This window comes from Pipra filicauda, unplaced genomic scaffold (assembly GCF_003945595.2).
Source record: "Pipra filicauda isolate LSUMZ 115617 unplaced genomic scaffold, ASM394559v2 scaffold644_size270591_pilon, whole genome shotgun sequence".
In the NCBI taxonomy this organism is placed as follows: domain Eukaryota; kingdom Metazoa; phylum Chordata; class Aves; order Passeriformes; family Pipridae; genus Pipra; species Pipra filicauda.
In genome coordinates, this window is record NW_024104803.1 from 224,350 (window position 1) to 247,756 (window position 23,407).

Below are 23,407 nucleotides of genomic sequence, written 5' to 3' on the forward strand. Positions count from 1 at the left end.
AAGAGGAGCTTGGGCTCCATCTGTCAAACAGACAGAGACAAGGGTATACTGTGAAGTGACAGGTCATGTACCCGTGGATCTATGAGCCAATGAACAGGTCATGGAATTTAGGTAAAACCTCTGGAGATTCATTAAATCCTGTCAGAAACTGATTAACTGAAAAATATAGATGTGCCTGTGGGCACACAAGCCCTTCAGATGTGAAACAGAGTCAAAAAATTAAATACTGAGTATAGGTTAGTTCTTTATGTGACATTGTCCATGTTGGACCTGAGAAAGATCCTCCCTGCCTAAAAGAATGTGTTTTTTTCCCAGCTGTTAGCAGGTCTTGCAGAATGACTCTATTTCTCCACACATTTTGCCTTATACCCTCAGGGCATCATGAAAAAAGGTGCTATATATAAAATAAAAGACCTGTAGTCAAGTAAACAATTCAGGCTGCACGTTCAAAACCTGTTTTTCAGTGTGTAGATGTATCTTCCATATTCTGCATGATGATTACATTGAATTACATGAGCTGAAGGAAAACTGCTCTTCTAGCTAGCCAAGTGCCATAAAAATACATGTGGAACCTATATGGGCCTCCCAATGGATGTTGAAAGCACTCACCAACTGTGCATGGAATGATTAACAATGCTCAAGTAAAACAAGAGAAAAGGAAGGGGAAAAAAAACAGATTGGAAAACCTTCCTTAGCTGGGAATGTTTTGACGAGATAATGCAAAGTCTCTGCGTGAGTATGAGAAGCAGGTTTAGATCACGCTTTCCTGGCTCCTGGTGGTTTTTACCATGGTTTGTATTTTAAATCATTAGGAAGATGTTGATTTTATTTTCTTTCTGATTTCTTTTCTCTAGAGAGTAGTTATGGCAGAAAAGGGAGAAGGGGAGAAGGAATCCCTGGATCATGAAGACCCTTTCTAAGCATTAGACAGTGGGCTCTCCTACTGATGCCAGTATGAACAAACTGGAAGAATAAAAGCCTCAGAGCACTAACAGAGCAATTATTTTCTCCACCACACCGTAACTTCAGCTCTTGGTGACAGTGTATTTCCACTGCTCACTGGCTGTGGTTAAGGAGGTGGAAAGGGCATTCAAAGAACAACATTGTTCCAAGAACATGAAATATTCGAGTCATTCTTGGATTCCACTTTGTGTTTCCTCCTCCACCAGCTACGTCTGCCCAGTTGCTTATCAGTCTCTCCAGAGTATCAGACCTTTACAGTGATTCCATCTCTTACTCATGCTTTACTCATTTCCCAACATGGCTATAACTGATTTCCAATTTAGCCTTCCCAAATCCCTGCTTTGAATTTGAGCGATTTAGAGTGCAGATGTGGATGGAAGTTAACATAACATTAATCTACAGCAAGTATATGCAAGGGTATAAATTACTCTGTGTATTCAAGAAAGAACTTGTTCTGTTTCAATATCCATTATGTGGTTTAGGTAAAAGGATGTAGTCCCAACGTGGAAATACTTTTGCACAGTAGTAGGTACGACTACAGCTTCAGTCACAGCACCTCCACACAGGATGAAGGTGTACAGACTTGCTGTGATTGCAAATTCCTGCCTCCCAGCCAGGAATTCCTGCTGCTGTTTCCTTGGTCACCTAGGACAGCCCTTATCTCCTTCATCAACTTATGTCAAACTCTGCAACCATGCAACTGCCATTTTAGGCTACTTTAGCACCTACATAATTTGGTAGTAAACATTTCACTTCTCTGCTCAGTCTGGAACTCACAGCAAAGGCTCAGTGCAAGGAAAGACTATTTTCCCCAACACCTCTTCTGACTGAGCTCTTTTGGAACTTATTTATTGCTCTTTGAAAATTACAGAGTTCAAGCCTAGAGTTCAAAGATGATTTGTGCTAAGGCTTTATCAAGTACACGTGCCCAAAGTTATACCTTCCCTTTCCTTATAGCATTTACACCTTGGTCAAATATCCAGGTAGTCCTGGTTTCTGATCTCTCTTTTGCATGAGAAAAAGAAAGCAAAATGGTTTTAAGGTTCTAACTGGGGAAAACAGTATTTTATTCATATATTACTAAAAGAGATGACATATCAATTTCTTCACAGAAATTCTTTTGGAAAACAAAGAACTAATCCTGAGGCAAACACCTGCCTGAAGCAGTGATTTCAAAACAACTGCAGTTTGTCACAGCTTAAAGATCCTATGTTCAGAAAATTTTGTTGAGCAAAAATGTAGGTAGGACATTATGAATAACCTGCAAATGTCCTTTAAAGGGGAAAATGAAAAAAATCCCAAACTAGGAAGTATCCATGAACGACGTGCATTTAGGCCACAATGAGGAACTGCTGTATAAGAAATACTGTTAAAGTTTGAACAGCAAATGACAAACAGGAAGATGCCTGTTTGTCTGAACTTCTTACATGATAAAATGTGAACAGGGAAGGTAAGGTTTTTGCAACACAGTGCCTCCATGTCAATAGTTTTCAGTTTCTCAGAATAAAAAATTTCCTTGTGTTGTTTCACTGATATTCACACATGAACACAAGAGATTATTAAGAATTCATCTGATAATTAGAACAGTGTTGGATGAGTTGGAAATGTGTGAATATCATAAAAATGTCATTATTTAAGTAGTAATAACTAGAATATAGCTGCTTAATATAAAAAGTTACCAGATGATTCGTTGCGTATTTTGAACGTGTATGCACCGCCTCCCTAAGATCCTGCTTTACGGTGAACTTGCCACCGGCTGCTGCATGAGAGGAGCCCCGAAGAAAAGATACAAGGACTCCCTGAAACAACATCTCAGCCTTGGCCATACTGATCACCATAACTGGTCTACTCTGGCCTCAGATCGGGAGGCCTGGAGACACACCATCTATAACGCAGCTGTCTCCTTTGAGAACACACGCAGGATCACTCTCGAGGAAAAAAGGCAACGCAGAAAGAACCGTGTATTGCAGAATACACCATCTAAGGAGTCTTTCTGCTGTGCCTTTTGCAATTGGATATGTCTGTCACGTATTGGCCTCATAAGCCACCAGCGTGCCTGTAGCAAATGTGGATAGAGCCTTCCCAAATCTTCGTTCGCGAAGCCCAGCCATGATGATGATGCACCTGACAGTCAAAACCCAAGATGCCATAGGAATTTCCCTTCCCCCTGTTTAGTACCTTTGAAATCCAAAATTGCGCTGCTTTGATGCCATGTTTGGAGCAGTATCCACAGGTAAAGTTACAGGAATAGATTTTGCCTCTCACCAGATCTCCTGCAGAATTCAAAGCTTATATATGTACAGAGAATGGTCACTGTCCTACAGCTCTGTATTCCTCTGAACCTGCCTGGTTTACAGACAGGGGTATTTATTTGGCCTACATTGGAGACATCTATGTTTCCTGACTCCAGAGTAGAAAAGTTTTGGATGAGTAATTCTGATGGTGACTTAGATATGCAGATACATGTGAGACAATTCAAAGGTCTTAACTAATAATTGCCTTTTTTCCTAATTGCAGGGTGATCTGGATTGATGAAAACAAGTTTCTCAAACAAGAATGACAACAGTTGACATACCTTTCAGTGTGTTTTACTGTCAGCTTTGTTCACTCTGATCACAAACCTTCTAAGAACAACAACAAATTCTGCTGACAGACAACTCTCCCAAACGCAGTCAGTATGAAGTCACAGCTGTCTGATGTGCTCTCACCCATCACGCATTGTCAAAGAAGTCACTAGATCACTGAAAGTGTGCAAAATTAACAAATAAATGCTAATGGCATGTACTACTAAAAGTAATTTAACCTCTATTAGTAATGAGTATAATCTAATTGTTTTCTTCAACCTTTAGAATATTGTGACATGCAACATCCTTATCTGCAGCTAACTGTTCATCTTGCTGATTTAGAAATCTTCTATTACACACAACAGCAGCAGCAGAGCCTTTAGAATTCTTTTCTCACCATCTTGAAAAAAGCTGGGGACTGATCTACCTGAGACCCAAAACTCTAAAAATGAATAAATGTGATATTTTACACAGAGCAGCCCAGGTGTCTCAAGTCCCATATCTGTGCCTTCTCAGCAGCTCATCAGACATCCCTACAGTTTTTGTCCCTGCTTTTACTCATATTGACATGTTTAAAAACAAATAGCTGAATATAACAGGTTGGAGGTTGTATTTTTAGAATGAGAGCAGGGCTATCACTCGCAAAACAAGAGGAACTGTTGAGACAGCAAGAAATAAAAATACTTTGATAAACACATGCTAAAATCACAATGTTCTTTATTCTTTCAAGGGTGACCTTATTGCTATGGTTAGAAGAGATACCCTTTCAAAAGTTACATCAGTGCTGACTCAACATTAACAAGCACATGTCATCTAGGTTGTGATCACTAATACTGCACACGATGGTGTGTTTCAGGGGGTGTCCACTGGAAGACGGGGGGTCCATCATGTGGGAGGAGACTTGGTGACACTTTCCCATCTTTTCCTGCCAGGAGCTCTCCCAAACTGTGCTGTTTGGCAGCAGGGGACGCTCGCCAGGTGCTACTGCATGAAGAGGATGCTGAAGGCCATCACAACACAGCACACGGCTACGTAGGGGCTCTTCCGCTCACCTGGGAGGGGGAAAAACCCAAAAGAAAGATTCAGGAGTGACTAAATAGATCCAGGCTGCTCCTACTCTAACGTGCTAACTATGCTACAGCATGTGCAAGTTCACATTCAACATTTCTGGCTGGAGAAATGCTATTAGAGGTACAGTTGTGTGTTCAGGAAGAACACACATGGGAGTGGAAAACCCAAATGTAGGATATTGCTACATAAAGACAGAGTTGCAGCTCTTTGCTTTAAGACAGTGACTTTAAACAAGGGCATGTAGTGACAGGACAAGGAAGAATAGCTTTAAACTCAAAGAGAGGAGGTTTAGATTGGATATCAGGAAGAAATTATTGTTCCCTGTGAGGGTGGTGAGGCCCTGGCACAGGTTGCCCAGAGAAGCCGTGGCTGCTCCATCTCTGGAAGTGTCCAGGGCCAGGTTGGAGCAACCTGGTCTATGGAAGACGACCAGATGCTTGTCTCTTTTACTTGTTAAAGGAATATAACATTGTAAGAATGTGGAGGCGGTCTGGCCCACACATTTCCATGATAAAAATGGTCAAAAGACCACAGAAGTTGCATAGACACCTCTATTTCTGACTGTTTCAAACTGGTGTCACAGCTTTTCCAGGGCACACCATGGATGAAAGTTAACTTTACTCCATTAGCCCACTTATATTTGGTGTCAAAAGCAATCATGAGAGATCTATTCCCCTCTATCTGGTCCAGGACAAAATGTTACAGAGGTGTCTTATTTACCAAGTAAACTATGAAAAAAAAAAGGAATAATCTTATGTGGGGAACTGTAACACAGTCAGGGGTTAATAGTAATGTTAACCAGACTGGTACCTATTTACATGAGCACTTCCTCTACTTTATTAGCCAAGTGTTTTTACACTTCTACTTAAACTTTATTCTTCATGGGTCCACTGACTTCTCTCTGGAGAGACCAACACTGGATGGTACTTCCAGCCCTCAGAACTGTCAGGAAGTGTTAACACTGCAATCTATCTTTAAAGTGAGAAGATTCCTGTTTTTACACATCCAGAAGCACAAAGACAGAGCTGGGACTGTTTGTTTTAAACAAAATTCAATTTCCCTGTGCTATGCCAGGTCTTTTGTCTTACTCTATAAACCATCTTATCTCGAGACATAGTTTTCAGAGAACCATTAAAGAAAAAAGAAAACCAAGGCTTCCAAGTTTAGCATCAAGGTGCAATTCTCATGAAAAAAAATTTTTACCAGCAGGACCTTCAAATACATGAGCAACAAACTTTCCACAGAAAGAAAGGAAAAAATAAAATAGTTGCAGTGACAGCTCCCAAAAGCAGGAGTGCCTGCCACAGTGACATTACAAGATATGCGTGATCTGGCATATATTTAATTAAACTTCAAATAACTGAAAGAACCAATGTCTGCAGTTTCACATCTGTTTAAAATAAATTTTGAGGAAGTCCAACTCCTACGGTTCAGGGTATTACAATATTCATATGGGTTATACTTTTCTGCTCCTAATTTTCTTAAAAGAGAAATCACCATGTGGCAGGATTAAACGTCATTTTGCACAACTCTGTAAATATGTAACCACTTCCCCGCGATTAAGATCTTATGTACATGTGAAAATGTTGTTTAAACATACTAGGGATGTTAAATGTAAAGGAAACCAGGAGATATTTTCATTTTTAGAAGCCTACGCTTTGTACATGCCTTTGTGATTAACACAAACAAAATGACAGGAATCGTCCCCAAAGCCCATTTTCACCTCTCAGTCTAAAAAAGAAAGTCAAATTGGTCCACTCTAGATGCAAGCTCTAATAGAAACATAGCTAATAGAAAAGAATACAAAGAAGATGGCAAGGTAAGGTGAGGTAAGGTATTCTCTTCAACCTTGAACAAACCCTAAAGCAGCTCAATTTTTACATTTGTTTTTGCTGGTATAGCTCAAACTTAATTTCTAACATCTGCCATCTTCCCAGTGTCTTTCAATTACAGCACTAAAATTGGTTCTGCTATGTCTATTATCTAAATATGACAATATCTGCAATCATTTTAACAACAGGTCTCTTTTTTTGCATCAATGCTGTTTTTACAAATTAAAAAATGTATGTCATGCCCCTCTCAAAGCCTGGGAATGCAGAAAAGGGAATCACACAGGTTTTCTTTAGGTTTAATGACAAGTAAGAAGATCTACAGTTACAAGCTCATAATTTCTGCTCTACATTAACAATCAATTTGAACAACACTGTTTTGATAATGGGTTTGTAATTTTTAAAAATCTTGGATATACCTTAAAAGTTGAGTCTAAACTTCTCTTGCATATTCCAATTTCCCTCTCAAAATAAATTCAGGATAAGGATTAAAATAAATATAAAACCAATGTTAGGAGAAAATTTCAGGAATCAGAGCTGATCAGCCTGTCTGCAGATGTCACTTGACATGAACAGCTTTCTGTAATTTAAAAGTGCACAGAAGCTGACTAAAGAAAGGAAAAAAAAAATACACTTGTGCTTAAACAGAACCTCAATGCATTATGAATTCCATAGTTTTTTATTAATGTAAGATAAATATCTGGCTTTTTTTCAGTAATCCATTAGCATTCCAAATAGACTGCAGTTTAAAAGGAATCATTAATTTCTTTGTATGTTAATAATAATACCCCCCTGGTTATTTCACGTGGCAAGAAGTGCAAAAGACTTCTGAAAATGTAACACCACACACATGAATTGACATCAGAATACGCAGGCTTTCCATGATGCTGATCTAAGACAGTGATATCCGGCCCCCTTATTTCATGAAGGTAAAACTGCAATTTTTTAAGACAAAGGGTATATATGGATTTCATTGCTACGGGGAAACATCGACCTAATAAATGATGCCAGAAAAACTGCTGGTCTTAAAGATTTAAAAAAAAAAAAAAAAGAATTACCAATCCTGGCGCACTTCCAGAATATCCCCAACAGTCTGTAAAGACAAGATAAATTCATTAGGCTCTTGGTTTAATAAAATAATCTAAGTCCACTGATTTTCTTTCTTCTGTGCTAAAACAATCTGAATTGACAGTGGTCTGACAACTTGACCCTCTTCTGGACATCAGAAACTAGCAGATACCTGCACAGAGGGGCACAGGCTATGAACTACACAAGAGGCAAAGTTCGAAGTCTAGCAAGGTGGGGTTTTTTTGCATGCAAGAAGAATCAAGATGCATTTAACTCAGTCTGCATTCCAGATTAATTTCATCAGAATTTTGCATTAAAGTACCGCACACAGAAAATTATGTTAACAAAAAATCCCAGAATCATACAAATAGTGGGAGTAGGAAATACCAACAGACCTCTACACCATTGTATGTGGGGAACTTTTTGTGTTAAAGGTTTTGAAGTGAGTTTTCCTGCAGGTATGAGAGATGATAAACCCAAGAACTTTAAATTCAATGCTTTGTAGTCTCTCTTTTGCACTTCCCTTAGAAACAGTGAATAAAAATGCCTTTTCTAGCAGGCATTTTTCTTCCCATAGGTGTAATCTGTTATAGAATGCTTGTGTTAAAACAGTAACAAAACTATTCTTATGGTTTGTTCTTAATCCTCTATTTACAATTTCTTTGTCTAACTAAAATAATCTCACACTTATTGCTCAACAGGAGCAAGGCCAGGGACTGCTTTAGGATCTAAGGAGGAGAAGGGAAGAATGTGAGGCATTCTGAACAACAAAGCAGCTTTCAGCCTTATAAATGTTGGTCAAAAATGTTCCAAGCTTGTCTGCAGGAAGGTTTCCTTCATCATACGTCTGCTTACAACACAGTAAAAATGCCTGGATTCAACTATATTGTTTATTTACAGATTAATGGAGCAAAAAAAGAAGAAACTTGATTACTCTTCCTCCTTCTTCTGATACATGTATCAGCAGTAACTTCAGCTTGGGTTATTTGTGGGATTTTAACTATACCTGCACTTCTCGAAGTGCTTTCCCACAGTGCTCTGAACTCACACTGACAATGGCTTGATTATCTGTCCTTCCCCTTTCTTGGGCTCTGGCAATTGCCTATTTTTAACGTGGTTAAGTGCAGACAGGTAGGAATGGGTCCATTGCTCCTGCATCTTCAGTAGACAACACATCCTGCACCTTTTAAAATATAATTTCTGTGCTACTTCATATTTTATGGTCTCTTTCTCTTTCCATTTAGCAGCCTCACCTTTACTTCTGAAATAAAGACTGGGTGTCAGGCAGGTGAGAACCAAGTGAGGCAGCAAGTGACCAAGGTTTTCAAAGTGAAAAGCTTTATATCCAACGTACCTCTTGCTGACCAATTCATCATGAACAGCATTTCAGCATTTCCATTTCTAGAAAACAGGCTTTTTCGTTTGGGTTTTAGATTGTTTTACCTCAAGTCAAATACATATGAATATGCTTATACTTATGTGGCTTTGACTGTATTTCTGTAAAGCCAAAGCTCTTTTTTTTCTGCTTTTATGTAGCTCCACAAGCAGAAGTAATAACGACTGCATGTAGAGCACCACACTTTTCCAGGTGTCATGGTTTGAGATCCCCAAAATCTAATTCCCTAGTCCTAGCCCCCTGTCACATCTCAATCCAATGTGAGATGGGGTTTTTTCCAGACAAAACACACCGGACTCCAAATGGGGGAAAGGGAATATATTGCAATGATTGTACAAATCATCATCATCATCATGGCTAGGCTTCGCGAATGAAGATTTGGGAAGGCTCTATCCACATTTGCTACAGGATTGTACAAATAAATATTATATTATAATACACACGATCTCAACTATCTCTACCATGACCTAAGTATTTACAATGGATCAGATCTCTTCTCCCCTCCAAATAAAAGTCCAGGAGGGAAGAAGGACGGATCCCTTCCAGTCTCTAGGCAGGAGTATCTTCTACAGCAGCAATCTGTCTTCTTCACATGAAGCAGCTGATAGCTGGATTTCTGCCAGCACAGGTACCCCCCTCGGCCCTGTCGTTTCCAAATGAGGGGTCTTCCGTGGGCTACGTTCACCTCAGACAAAGGTCGTTCCACCACGGTCATACCATGAAACACAGGAGGTCTTCGTGGCGGTCTGGTATCTTCAGGAGACTTAAGCCTCTTGCAGAGCTTCTGTGCCCTGCCTCAGGATGGCTGCGAGCTTCTTTGTAGCTTGCAGCAAGGGAGGGCCCCCAAGGTCACCCCCTCTGCATTCTGTCCTGGCTGAACTCTCAGGATGACTGAGCTTCTTAGCTCCCCTCTCTCTCCGGTGCTGCATGTCCAAAACTCCTCTCCAAAATAGGACTCCATGTCCTTCCTTTCCCGGAGGTCTCAAAGGAGTTTGGGGGGTCTGGTTCAGTTCTTACCCCCAAAACTCTGTAGCTCTGCTGCTGACTCTCTTTTCTCGGCTCTCCTCCCAAGAGTCCTCTCTGCGGTGCTGCATGCCTCTGTTGCTTCGTCTTATCTCTTCTGACCCTGTGCCACCATTTCTCCGGTCAGTGTTGGTCTGTCGCTACTCCTGCCGCTGCCCACGGTGGAGAAAACATCTCCCAGCATAACTACAGACACTTAGCTCAGTCTAACACTGTTCCAAGTCTCTGCAGTCCCCCCAGCTCGGGCTGGGAGGGGGCCAGAGCCCCAAGGGGCTCAGAGCCCCTTTCCTCGTGGTGTCAGAACATGGCTACCACTTCTACCCCCAACTACAACTAACCTTCTCTTCCGTTTGCTTGTGGTATGTTTACATTTTCCAGGAGCGCAGATTGGACAAAACTTCCAGGGGTTACCACCCCTGGGGGTTACCACTTTCTTAGCTTCAGGGGGAAAACCTGGTTCAAACCACTACACCAGGCTAAGAGGTCGTACAGGAAATCTGAAGACATCTAGGCACTTTTCGAGGATGCACACAGGTAGAAAGGCATTAATGTGTAAATCTTACGGAGCAAAAGACACAGCCCCACATTACTGCATGGGTAGCACTTCAGGTTCTCAAAAATATTGTTACTCTCTGTAAAATTGGAATTTACAGATTGTGCGCTGCAAAACCAACACAAAAACTTCCACAGCCCTGCTTCTCATGCTGCCATCTCTCAAAAGCGTGCCCAGGAAGGAATAAACATTACTGTTCCTTTCATGTGCGATTGAAGAACCTTGCCTGGGAAAAAGAATATTAACTCTTTCAGGAAGTCTATAAATACAATGAATTTGCCTCGCAATCTCAGCAAGGGTATTTGCTTCATTTTCTCAGGGTTTTTTTGGCTGTATATAACAAAGTGCAGTTATTACTGAAGTAGTGTACATTGCTTCTAGCCCTCAATGAAAATACAAATGTCTGATGTGGTAGGTATACGACAGAATACGGGTTTCATCAGGTGCCCTTACTGCAGTTAACAATTTATGAACTTAAAGTCACTGACGGGGGACTGACGAACCTTCACACAGACAACAGCACCTTTTTAAGAAGCTTGTGTGCCATTGGAACAGCTCAGGACATCTGTTTGTTCACATACCCTGCTGCTAAGCAGAGGCTGATTGAAATCAGGACCTTCTAAACAGCTACAGTAATATCGTCTGAATGAACTGGGGAGCTCACACTGGCGGAAGAACCCTTCTGCTCCCCTGGATTTTTCCATTAGTTTTCATCTCAGGTTCACAACGTTCAGCTCTTCAAGTCAAAATCTGTTCACTTTTTACAGAAATGATGCTGCCTTGAATGAATCTCCTCCAAAATAATTCTTCCTGAAGCAACCACTCCAACTAATTGCACTGTTCCTTACTCTCCTCTTCATGTTCCTATCCATCCTTGTTTGGAGGCAGGTGAAGTGTATCAGTCTGGCCTCCACACCTGCTGTTTTCTGGCAGCCACAAGCCAAATGTGCACAAGCTGCTGCCTATTCCTGGCTTTCAGTGTTAGATATTAAAAGCCCTGATCATGAAAGCGGCATTGGTTGTCTGGAGAGCAGAAAACCCAAATAAATAAAACCCATTAAGTTGAGGAGCAGTTAGTGGGGCCTTAGACTTTGACTGCTGAACTGTGTATGTTGGGAAAATGCAGCTGCCACGTGTTCACCAGGACAACCCCAGTGCCACTGCAAGGAGGGAGTGTGAGAGATACCCCACTGAAATGTCTGTGGAAAATCAAAGGGAATCTCTGCTGCACATAAGCTAACACATCTTTCTGGCTAGCAGAGAGGAGGGAATTATGTTGTGGTACACGTTCTCCCCTAGTCAGCATGAAGCAGTAAATCTCCACTTGCTTTCTCAGGTTTAAAGAGGACAAAGCACATGGAAACGCTTCAAGGTGTGTCAGGGAGAATGAAGTTTTAAAATTTGGCTTAGCTTGGTAGGAACAGATAGACTTTGGCAGAAGTGAAGGGGATGAAATACAGTGTTAAGAGGATGGGTGACATCACAACACTGTCTCTCAACCAACAGAAAAATGCTTCTTCACTTACTGTCGACTCATTTAAATCCTCACCAAAGTCACCACTCAGAAATAGAGTGAATAACTATCAACATTCCTCCTCTCTGTCACTTTAATATTTTATTGCTACTTTTTTTTAATGCCATTAATTTGAAGCAGGAATGATGAGGTAAGCTCATCTCTGTGGTAAAATGAAATATCACCAGAATTTGTTTTACCCCATATGTCTAGATGTTTCCATCTGAGCATGGAATATGTTCAGAGGAGAGGGACAGGGGTTTAACAGCATAGAGCTCCATGTAAACATCCACCACACAGGAAACAAATTTCATTGCTTCCAGGCCAAGGTTTTATTTTCCAGTACAAAGCAGTCTACATACACATATATGTATGAAACAAAATAGTATGTCCAACATCTATATAAATACAAACCTACAGATCAAACGCTCAACTCCTCCACTGTGTCAGCACCCTTTGAAACGTTTTATGAAGAGAGTTCTATTGTGCTCCAGACAGATTTGCCTCAAGAATAAACAGAGTAACTCCAGATTAAAGGAAATACTCCCTGCCAAGAACAGCACTAAAATTTTAATCAGTAAAATAAACATTCTTACTTCTTACTGTGTATACCTCATTGACTATTGTGTTATCTTCCACCAGCAGACACCCAAACTCCCCTCCCTCTCCCACTCCCTGTCCTTCATGAAGTCATCCTTTCTTTCCATCTTTACTTCTATCCAAAGAAACCTACCCTGTCAGTGGCAATTTCATATAAAAGGACACAAGTGTTTTCGTGTTAGAACTCCCAAATTTAAAAAATCTGGCATACTCTGGTTATCTTAAGATGCTAAAAGAAAACAACCTGAGTGATAAAACATCAACTCCAGAGGTTAACTACAACAAAGGTTTTCAGAAGACAAACACTGAAACTTCTTCGTGACAAGAGTCTACTTAAAACTTGAGAATTCTTCTGAAAATTAAATGCAGAAGTGACAGGAGATACTTAGGGAAAAGGAAAATTTTATTTAGCAGGAAATGATCTAATGGAAAAAAGTGGACAAGTCAAACACCCAGCACCCAAAAGCCTGTCTGTTTTTCCACCTAGAACATTTCCAGCTAGAATTACGTCCTACTTCTACAAATACTATCTCCTTTCTACCAACCTCAGGTGAAAGTATTACGGAAATACTGTGGACAGCCTCAGTGGTTTCTATGTCATAACAGCCCAAAAATTACTTTAAAAGCACCACAATTAAATGACAGTTCTGTTGATCACAGTTAAGAGTGTCCAAAGGACACAAAAAACATAGGTTAGGTTTGTAGCAACTTTTAAATACTCTTCTAGAAATTCCTTCATCTTAGACAATATAAACCCATGATTTAAACAGACCACATATAAGGATAGTGTTGCTTATTTAAAAAATATTCTTAGGGGTTTTTTTAGTTACAAATTATTGCTAAAGCTGTGTTTCAAACTTGTATCTCCAGAACACCTGTCTTGAAAACAAACAAAAAGCCGGCTTCTGCTGGTTTTTTACCCACTCTAAGGATCAAAAATAAATCATTGCAACAATAGCCACATGTAGGAGAATGTTTCCTTTCTGGATTTCACTTCTGTATCTTTAAGAAGCATCTAACAACTGAACCCAGAAAATTAATAATGCAGTACTACTTAGGTTAGTTAGCTAATAAATTATTTCAATACAATTAAAACTAAGGGCTTGCAGATACCTTATTGCACTCTATTGTAATGTACAAAATGAAGATTTTTACTTCAAAGAGAGAAATTTTCCAAAATACTATTTATATTATCACAGACACCATCAGAAGGTACTAAAAAGTTAAAACCACATAGCTTGTGCGTTTGTAAAATTATCAGACTACATACCCAGTTTTATTTTTGTCCAGTAAGCTGGGAGCCAAGGATCTGATATAGGCACAGGTACATATGAGCAGCAAGATTACAGTCAGCAGACTCTGGAAGTTGAAGATGGCAGACTGTGGAGGAAAATCAGAAGATAAAAATTACACCTTTGCAGTACAAAACTTTCCTCACTGGAAAAAAATAGGTGAACCCTTAGATAATACCCATTAAAACCAAAAATGAAACGAACAATGACGATGAGCCAGAAAATCTTTGCATCAGTAGAATAAGGCAGTGGTACAGAAGATGAAGACTAATTGGTGGTAAACCAGTGGCAGCCAAGAGAGAGAACAACAAGAAATAGGTAGGAGGATTGTTAATATACCCCTTTATGAAGACTACATGACAAATTTATAGATTTATAGAAACACAGTCAAGCCCATCTGAACTACAATAACTGATTACTTTTATTTTCAAATCACATTTTGATTTTTGATTTAAAACATCTTTACTGTAAATACATTTTTAGAAGTGCTAATTACATGGAAAATGCTAGACAAATGGAGCAATTGCCTTTGGATTGAGAAATAAAGTCCTATTGTTTGATAGTAAACACTGATCTGCCTAGTGGCAGTAAGAAGCAATAATTCTTGAGAAACTGATGCAATACTTGGCAATTTAGTAAATTTTAAAGTATCAGTAATAGGCAGCAACTGCATATCAAAAAATTTTAAAATTTTTTTTATGGTTTTGGGGTTTCTTTTAACTGTCTCAACTGGCATTAAGTCAGCTTAACAGCACCAGGTAATAAGGCAATTGCTTACTTCAAAAAGCTTTATTTTATCTTCACTCTGCTTCCCCCATTTGCAAATCCAATTTAGAGTAAACTCCAAAAAAAAAAAAAAAAAGAAGTCAAAGCAAATACAATAAATTCGCTCTTCGTTCTGGAGTTCTGATGAATTTACTTCTCATACTTTTGCACGGCTCAACCCAGATGGCTGAGCAGTGGTATTTAATTAAGAGTAAATATTTAGCACTTAGGAAGCGTTGTTACATTGCAGCTTCCCTCTCCAAGCATATTTTAGAGCACATCAGAGCCCTCATTTCCACAGCCTGAGCCGCATCTCTGTTGATGCACGCGTGCTTTCTCCCTATGTCACAAAAGTCTAATGTTTAGAAGCTCAGATAATCAAGTTTCTCTACACAGTTAAGGAGAATTATAAAGGAACATCACAATATTTCAGTTCACTATGGCACAAACAGCAAAACTGAGAGACAAGCAAGATGGTGTAGTAGAAGCAAAGCCACTGGAACATCCACAACCCTTTTGATATCAAAAAACCTTGTAACAAAAAAAAAAAAAAAAAAGGCCAAAAACTTTAGCTTATTTAGAAGTCCATGAAGTAAAAACATAAAATGCATTCAACTGCCAGCCTGAATAAGTGCATTAGAAAGGGTTAGATATCCAGATTAATTTAAATATCCAACTTAACGGGGTCCAAGAGGCCACTATGTTAAAAGGAGCATCACAGAGAGGCTTAAAGAACAACTCTGCCTCTGCACCCTGCGTGAGAGATTTCAGCATCCCTGAAATCCAGCATTTCTAGGATGATGGAGAGGGGACATTACACCAGTGACCCAACACCCAGCATCAGCCCTTGGGCCCAAAACATGAGGCTTCTTGCTCTTCTTCTGAGTCACGGCATTTGCTTAAGTCATGTTTAATTTAGTATTTTAACCTAACTAGGTATCACTTCTGTCCTGCCACATCATAAATAATGGAGCATATATTCACAAAGCACAAAACACTGCCCATCATCACCAGACTCCTGTGCCTTTGTAGGTGACAGGACGTTTTGCCAGCTCCAGAACCCAGGGAACTCTGGATTCCCTGTAGAGGGACCTGTTATGTCCCACAGGACCCTGAGGGTCTGGGAACATGGCTGCCCCTCACCATAGCCAGATATTCCCTATCAACTGATTAACTGGATCAGTCTCCTGGGACAGGCAGCTGCTCTGCACATCTCACAGAGCCCCGTTCCCGGGAATTCCTGCAGCTGCTTCCCAGGGCGGCACTGGGCACCACAACACAGGGAAATGGCACCAGGGCACACTTGCTTCCCCTTCAGCAGGGACTGTAAACGAATACTCGTGAAATGTGTGCTTAGTCCATCAGCAGGGGCAGGGTATAATTGTTCTTTGTTGAGGTCCTCATGTGTTCCTGCAGACATACAATTACAGACCCCCTTCCACTGGACCCTGCCCTGAATGACACCTTTACCTGCACATCTGGATGCAAGTGAGCATGCTAAAACTGGCCTACAATTTTAAACTGGAAATGAAAATTTAGTCCTGAATTAGATTGGCTTTGTTTTTTGCATCCCAAGTAATTCTTACAGCCCAGCTGAATTCACAGAAAACAGTGACTTATATCCGGCTGCTTCAACTGGTGTAATTAAAAGCTGCTGTGAGAGTTTTAAATTGCTCAGAATCCTTTTAAAAAACGCTGCATTCACAAACTGAGCTACTTGGACAATGTAATGTAGATGGGTTGCAGTTTATTTACTTCAACTGGGTTCCTCTGATCCAAAAGTAATTAATTAGGCTTAAAGTAGGTCCTGTGAGCTTCATTCCCACTACAAAGAAATCTCAGTACATGGAGACACTGATGCTGTCTTTTAGGCTGTGTCCACATGTGGGTGAAACTACAACTCACTTCCCAAGACCCACATTCAAATGCAGAAAAGAATCAGCACTGGTATTTTATTCTGGTTTTAGACAGTGCAAGCTTTAATTTTACAGGCTGAAATTCCCTGCATCTGCATTTGGTACATTTCTGACATGGTGGAAACACCTGAGTGGTTCCACTCTGTGTTACCTAAGTAATCACAGCCCCCTGATGCCCCTCACCTGCAGCACTAATGAAGCTTTGTGTCCTGAAGAACGTGCTAGAGTAAGCTTTTTCCAAAGTCTTTAGAAATTTAAGAACATGGACTTCAGCTCTGAGAGTTACATGCCCAAAATCCTTCCCAAAATTAAACCTTTAAAAAAAGACGTTAATATTATTTCCTGATCATAATGGATCTTAGTAAAAACTCCATATAGTAAACCATAGAGAATGATTACTCCTGAAAGTTTTGTGTTTGGATTAGCAGTGGTGGCATATATTAAATTAAATACTAATGGGAATATACAGTAGTTAGAAACCAAATGGCACACCTAGGGACATCTGAATGTATTTCCATCTGAGTATAAATGAAGTTTAATATACTTTAATAACTGTCAATTCAAAGTTAAAAATTACTTATGTGGCTGAAAAAGGGAATCATGATTGGCCACAACATTTACACAGGCCTTGTTAACCTCATTCTAGCCAATGTTGCACCTCCTCCGATTTAGTCAGCATTAAATTTACTACACTTGCAGAGAGAGAAGAAAAAGAAGCAGCTCAGAGTTCTGGATATCAACAGCTCTTGCACTTTATAAGAATATTTAATTCAATTCACTGAGAGGACACAGATCATTGACTGAATTTTCAGTGATCGCTGGTGAATGTGTATTCAGCCTCAGCAGAAACAGCCATAATGGATGAACTAATTTTAAACATGTTTCTGCACTGAAAATAACAGTCCATGGACAAGACACTAATTATTCCACCTCTGCAGCTCTCATTCACTCCATCATGCCAACATTCTCTGCTGCAGACATGGCTCTGTTCCATGTCCTTGCAGACAACACTAGAGTTACCAAGTGATGCATTTACTGAGGCAACTCTTGAGTAGCACTGTAATAAATTACATTGTAAGTTCTGTTATAACTCTGTGTCACAACGGCCCTGCTGACTTTCCCCTTGCCTCATATACTTTTGTTTAAAACAAACTCCTTGATACCATGCTTCCCGGAGAAATAAAACATGCAGGAGAAAACCCCATGCTGTTTGTCCTACTGGGCTGGTAGGAAGCCTAAAATAAAAGCTCTCCCAGTTCATCTCAACAGGCTTAACATCTAAACTGAAGTTTAACCTCCTCTAGACTTAAAGTATTTACAAAATTATTCTGTCTCTGATTGCAGCGTGACCATGATGATTTCATCCGTGTGTGTTACAAAAGGAGAGGCCACCGTAGTGCCATTAAGTTGCTAAACTTTGTCCTGAGGTTACTATTACAATAATCAATTTATGTGGGCAAACACAGATAAATTACTGGAATATTCTAAAGAAAGTATAAGGTCATCTGTGTAACATGCTGCAGAACATTCAGTCTTTCTAGAACAGTTTTATTTTCTGTTTTCCTCCTTAATATTACAAAATTAATAGATGATAAAGTGTTCGGGGACCAAAGAAACAAATACTGATAGGCAGCTAAATGACTGGGTTTCCCATATTAAGGTGTGAGCAAGAGCTCACACACTGCAGTTAAACTGTAGTTAAGCAAGAGCTGATAAAAATCCCATCATACAAAAGGGAAATCAATCTATTAAATTTTAATGAAGTTCTCACAAAGCTGAAAGAGAAAATGCTTATTATCTAGGGTTTCCATTAGGCACTTCAGTTCTTATTTCCCCAGTTGAAATCAAATTTTTAGGGGAATAATATTGAAAAAAAATAACAGGAAATAAGACATGTGGGACTACTCACAACCTGGAAGTCAAAGTAATTGCTAAAAAGTAATTAAAACATGCATCTAATTTTATTATTTTCCAACCTATTAAAAAAATAATTATTTTCACCACTGCTGCCAAATGCAGTCTGATAAAAATGAATGGAAAATGAGCATTTGTAAAAGAGGCATGATAATTACGGCTATAAAAACACACAAAAAGTGCAAATTAGTTAAGTTTGAAGTGATTATAGGCAAAATTACACTACAAAACTAAGCAAAGAGTGTTTAGAAAAAACTGGTTTGTGCTTAATTAATATCCAAATACTGGTCAATTGCAGTTACTGGTTGTTCCAACACAAATATGGAGTTTTACTCTGGATTTACAGCATATTCTCCTCAGTATTTAGTTTCCAAAGAATTTAAGCATAAAGTTTAACCGTCATTCACATTTCTGTCTAAAATATGTATTTCTGGACTCATAAAATTTAGGCTAAGCTTTGATTAGAGTAGTAGGGAATCTTTTCCCTAGGCATTTATTGAAGGAGTACATTGGCTAATTTAAATGGCAAGCTCAGCATGTAGGAACTGACATGTAAGCTTTTCAGTCAACTGAAGACTAATATATCTATTTAAAACACTAGCCATCTCTTTAAACAATTAATTAACATATGGAAACAGTTGCCCTCTCCCATAAAAGCTCTCTTTTAATTTTAACACATTTAGGTTTCTTACTGCAATTCAAATCCAAAGAACAACAGTGAAAAGACACCTCAAGATGACGATGCTGAAATTCCACTCACTTGAATTCCTTCCTCTTTTCCCCACTATCTTGTTCGAAAATTGAACTTTTGGTATAAGCCTCTAGCAGACAGAGCATTTCATAAAAGTGTCTTACAATAAAACTCAAAGTGACTATTAACCTCTTTTATCAGGGTCAATGTAACACAAAGGTGTGTATATCCAGACATTTACTCAAAAACCACAGAATTATGGTAGATATGTCAGTAAAAACTTAAAGTGTCTTTTCCCCTAGGTCTCCTTTGTAGATTACACAGTTTGCAATTTTACGGAGACTTTTTTTCTCCACTCTCTTCCCCCATCAGACAAAAGGAATACTTTATATAACCCTTCTATTTAGGATGCTAAAGCTAAGTATGTTCTCCAGAGTAAGAGAACATATTTAGTAGTTTCTGTAACTATCAATGGTGCAGATCATATTCAGTCATTGCCACAGAGCTTTCTGAAAGGATGTAAACCTTGATTTGTAGCTCTTTCACCTTTCCTTCCCTAAAAACCATAGAAGATTTCTAAAGTGTAGTGAAACAGAAGGAAAAAAGTTATATACATATATAAAAAAAGACATCTCCCACACTGCTCTCCTTTCTGAAGTTGCCACCACACTGCTTAGTTTACCTCAAAATTTACTGGGTAAACTTATAAAAGCTGTGTATGTGAATGGAAGAAATAAGAATCATTATAAAGCACATTTTGAATCAGGTGACACCCTCAATCTAAGAAAAGCAGCGTGCAAAAAATATGATTTTATAACGGAAGGTGCTACAGGAATGTGCACATGGACACGGGAGAAAGTCTAAGTTCTCAAAAAGAAACATATTCTAATTTACTTAAGAATTAAAAAACAGAACCACAAATACTTTATATATACTATTTACTTTTTCTTTTCTTTTCATTAATAATAGAACTATCCCTCTCAAACATGAAAAGCAAGCAATTCCGTATCAGGAAAGAACATACTTAGACAAGAAGCCATGAAAGACTCTGTTAAGTGTCTGATGTCCTATGGCACTGGGCAGGTTCTCTGCAGGTCTCTTGTTTGGCAGAGTTTGGGTGCATGGTTTGAATATTTAGCGTCTGGAAGACAGGTAATATTTTTCAAAAAATTCCAGGACTTTCTACTTTATTTCCATGGCCACAAGACAATCAGAAAATTAAACTGTGTAATTAAATTTAATTGTTCAGCAAAGAAATGGTTTCTCACAACCAGTGCCATTCCTGGGAAAACCTGTAAAAGCAGACTCATTGCATCCTACTCTTCCCAAAAGAGATCAAGAGATGCATCTCACTTTGGCAGAAGAAATAATTTCCTCTGTTCTACAATTACAGAAATAAAATATTCCTCTGAAATTATAGGATAAAAATATCTACACTGAACACTTCAAGTTACATATTTTCACACCACAAAGACACCTTAAGACTATCAGATGTAGCAGATGTTTTTAAACCCATGTACCTTTCAGCCATGATAAAAAGAAATCTGAACCAGGATTGATTACTTCTTGTAATATTCAATAAGCCAAACACAAAACTTCGTACTTGAAGACGCCTGAGAGCTCTTTTTGCAGGACAGTGTCTCGGGTTCTGGTATGCTTATATCCGACAGCTTGGTTTGAAATAATATTTACTAATGAATGTTTTTACAATTGGCTCTATGAGCAATTCCCATTCCTTCCATAAACACCAACCTAAGAGAGCAACAAAGATCATGACAGAAATGTTTGTACTTGTGGAAACGTCTCAAACTGATTTTTTGGGCAGTAATGTGGGGCCAAGATCAGGCCCAACCACAGGGTGAGGGGGAAGGAGCCATTTTTGTGACATTTTCTTCAACTCTTAAAATTTTCTCCATCATCAAATTTTGTTTGATTGCAACTGCACGTTTTTGCTATGAAGAGGAGCAGCTGTGTTCTCCCTCACAGTCAAGTGTAAGCTTAAAAGTGTCTTTTTTTCCCCTAAAAAGCCATGAGACCAGAGGTGGCACCACGGAGAACCCAAAATCCTGGATATGCCATGAGGGTTGTTGCTCCTCCTGAGGAAATTAAAACTCCACAAAGTCTGAGTAACCTCATTTTCACCTCCCTCAACATAAAATCATGAGAAAACCAATCATTAGAAGATTCTTTTGCTTCAGGGTCCTTGAAGCACCACAGAGGAACAGGGAACATGGACAAGTGGAGAAAGTAATTCTCACAAGATCTCATGTACTTGCCATAATCTTGTTAGAGATGAGCATTAGTATTTATTTTTTAATTATTTGTATATATATTTTATATATAATGCAAACCCATATATTCCCATATAAACATATATAAACATATAAACGATATAAGATAATAATATTATTAAATACTTGTATTTAAGAGTTTAAGTGAGAAACAGAAATGTCTCACTGAGTTCTCTTGCCTTTTTGTACCATCTCAAACCCTTTAAGGTACTATGAACAACAGAAAGGTGCTGTTATAATTCAGTATATCTACTTTTAAAGGCACTGACTAGGGATGTCTTGTTTTCTGCATGTGTGTTTTAGATATCCTGAGATAATTTATGCCTCTTATCACAAAAGAACTCCCTTTGTTCACTGCTCGAAGACACAGATTAGAACAGGTTCATCTAAAAGATCTGCCAAGGAATGCTCAGGTGAGCAACGCCCAGTAATTTCCTGCTGGTGACAAGGTCTGGAGCACAGGAAAGGAAAAAAAGGAACCCTTTGGTTTTTGCACTGAGCTATAAGAAAGTTCAAGAGATATTTATCTTTTCTGTAAATACACAGGAAATACAAGGTGATCCCTGCCCATAGGAGGGGAGGACCAGGGGATCCTTAAAGGCCTCTTCCAACCTAAGCCATCCTGTGATTATCAGAAAAATGTTGAAAACTCCCATATTAAAACAATGCTACATACAAACTTCAATTTTACGCAGGGAAAACTTATCTTGACTCAGTTATTCCTTTGGTTTCCCTTTTAATTTTAAAATCGTGTATCTAAACCACTTGTATAAACATTATACCTATATAAGTACATAAACCTTGCCTGAGAAAAAGTATATCACCGCACAGCTCTTAACTATGACACAAATGCAAATCCCTCATTTGTATTATCTGTCCACAGAATGGGGAAAAAAAGCAGGAAAAATATAAATAACGAAGTCCCTCTAGGCCAACTCTCTATATAATGAGCACACATACATATACACACATTTATAATGAGTACACACATATATATACACAAACATACTCTTTACGTGTATGGCTTTTATATAAATAAATATATATATTAAAATATATAAGTATATCCATATGTTTAATTACAGACTTACATGGATCTGTATATTTTATATATGGATTATACATAAAATAACCACATATAAGCATGTGTTTATATAATCATGTATAAATTTATAAACATACAAAATATATTAATATATACTTATATGCATAATACTTTAGATTTGTATTGTTTTACTATTTTATATATAATTTCATTATGTAATTTAGATATTATTTTATATATAATTATAATAATTTGATGACATAATTTATATATTACTTTTTATATAATTTATATATATTTATATATATTAAAACATAAGTTATATAGACCATGAACAGTTCTCAACAGTAGATGAACCTTGGTCTCTGATGGTACCCACAAATGGAAAGCAGCCAATGCCAGGGTTCAGCTCACTGTCCAAGTTGCGTGACGTCACAGATCACATAATGACGTCACGCAACCACTCCTGCGTCCTACACCACCATCATGACGTCACGAACTCGTGAAAGACACAAACATCCTCCTGTCCTACCCCGCACGGGCCGTCACAGACACAAAACGTGTCTTTTTTCACCCAGAACCGTGACGAATGCCCGCTTCGCCTCACAGCCGGCAAAGCCTCAGGGCCGCTCCGCGCCCACGGCCTACGGCGTGAGCGGCCTCCCTGTGGCGCCGCCAGGCCCAGGGGGTCCGTGGGTATGCGGCGTTGCCGGTGCGGAGGCAGGCGTGCGGGAAAGGCCCGCGATCACCCAGGACTGGAGCAGGACCCACGCTTACCATAGCGCCGCTCCGCGCCACACCACCTTCCGGCCCTGCTCGCAGGGCGGAACCGCGCACAGCGCGTCCTCACAGCCTGGGGCGGGGCCGCCATTGCCATTGGCTGATGGAGCAAGAAGGCGCTGCGATTGGTCGC

At 39.2% G+C, this 23,407-nt stretch overlaps 1 protein-coding gene across 1 annotated transcript; it reads right to left on the bottom strand.

Moving 5' to 3' along the window:
• Positions 1-4,227: 4,227 nt before the first annotated feature.
• TMEM167A (transmembrane protein 167A) lies at positions 4,228-23,355 on the bottom strand. The gene is made up of 4 exons (XM_027742701.2): positions 23,272-23,355; positions 13,851-13,960; positions 7,486-7,520; positions 4,228-4,579 (listed from the first exon to the last, which is right to left on the bottom strand). The coding sequence occupies exons 1-4, from the start codon at positions 23,272-23,274 to the stop codon at positions 4,509-4,511; spliced, it is 219 nt and encodes a 72-aa protein (XP_027598502.1). The 5' UTR covers positions 23,275-23,355; the 3' UTR covers positions 4,228-4,508.
• Between the last annotated feature and the right edge of the window lie 52 nt (positions 23,356-23,407).

What these genes read in the sequence shown, in the direction of transcription:
- TMEM167A (XM_027742701.2), bottom strand. An exon ending in CTGGACAAAAATAAAACTGG is followed by an intron (nt 7,521 to 13,850) that starts GTATGTAGTCTG and finishes TTGTCTTTACAG; the next exon opens with ACTGTTGGGGATATTCTGGA. An exon ending in CTGGAAGTGCGCCAGGATTG is followed by an intron (nt 4,580 to 7,485) that starts GTAATTCTTTTT and finishes TCCCCCTCCCAG; the next exon opens with GTGAGCGGAAGAGCCCCTAC.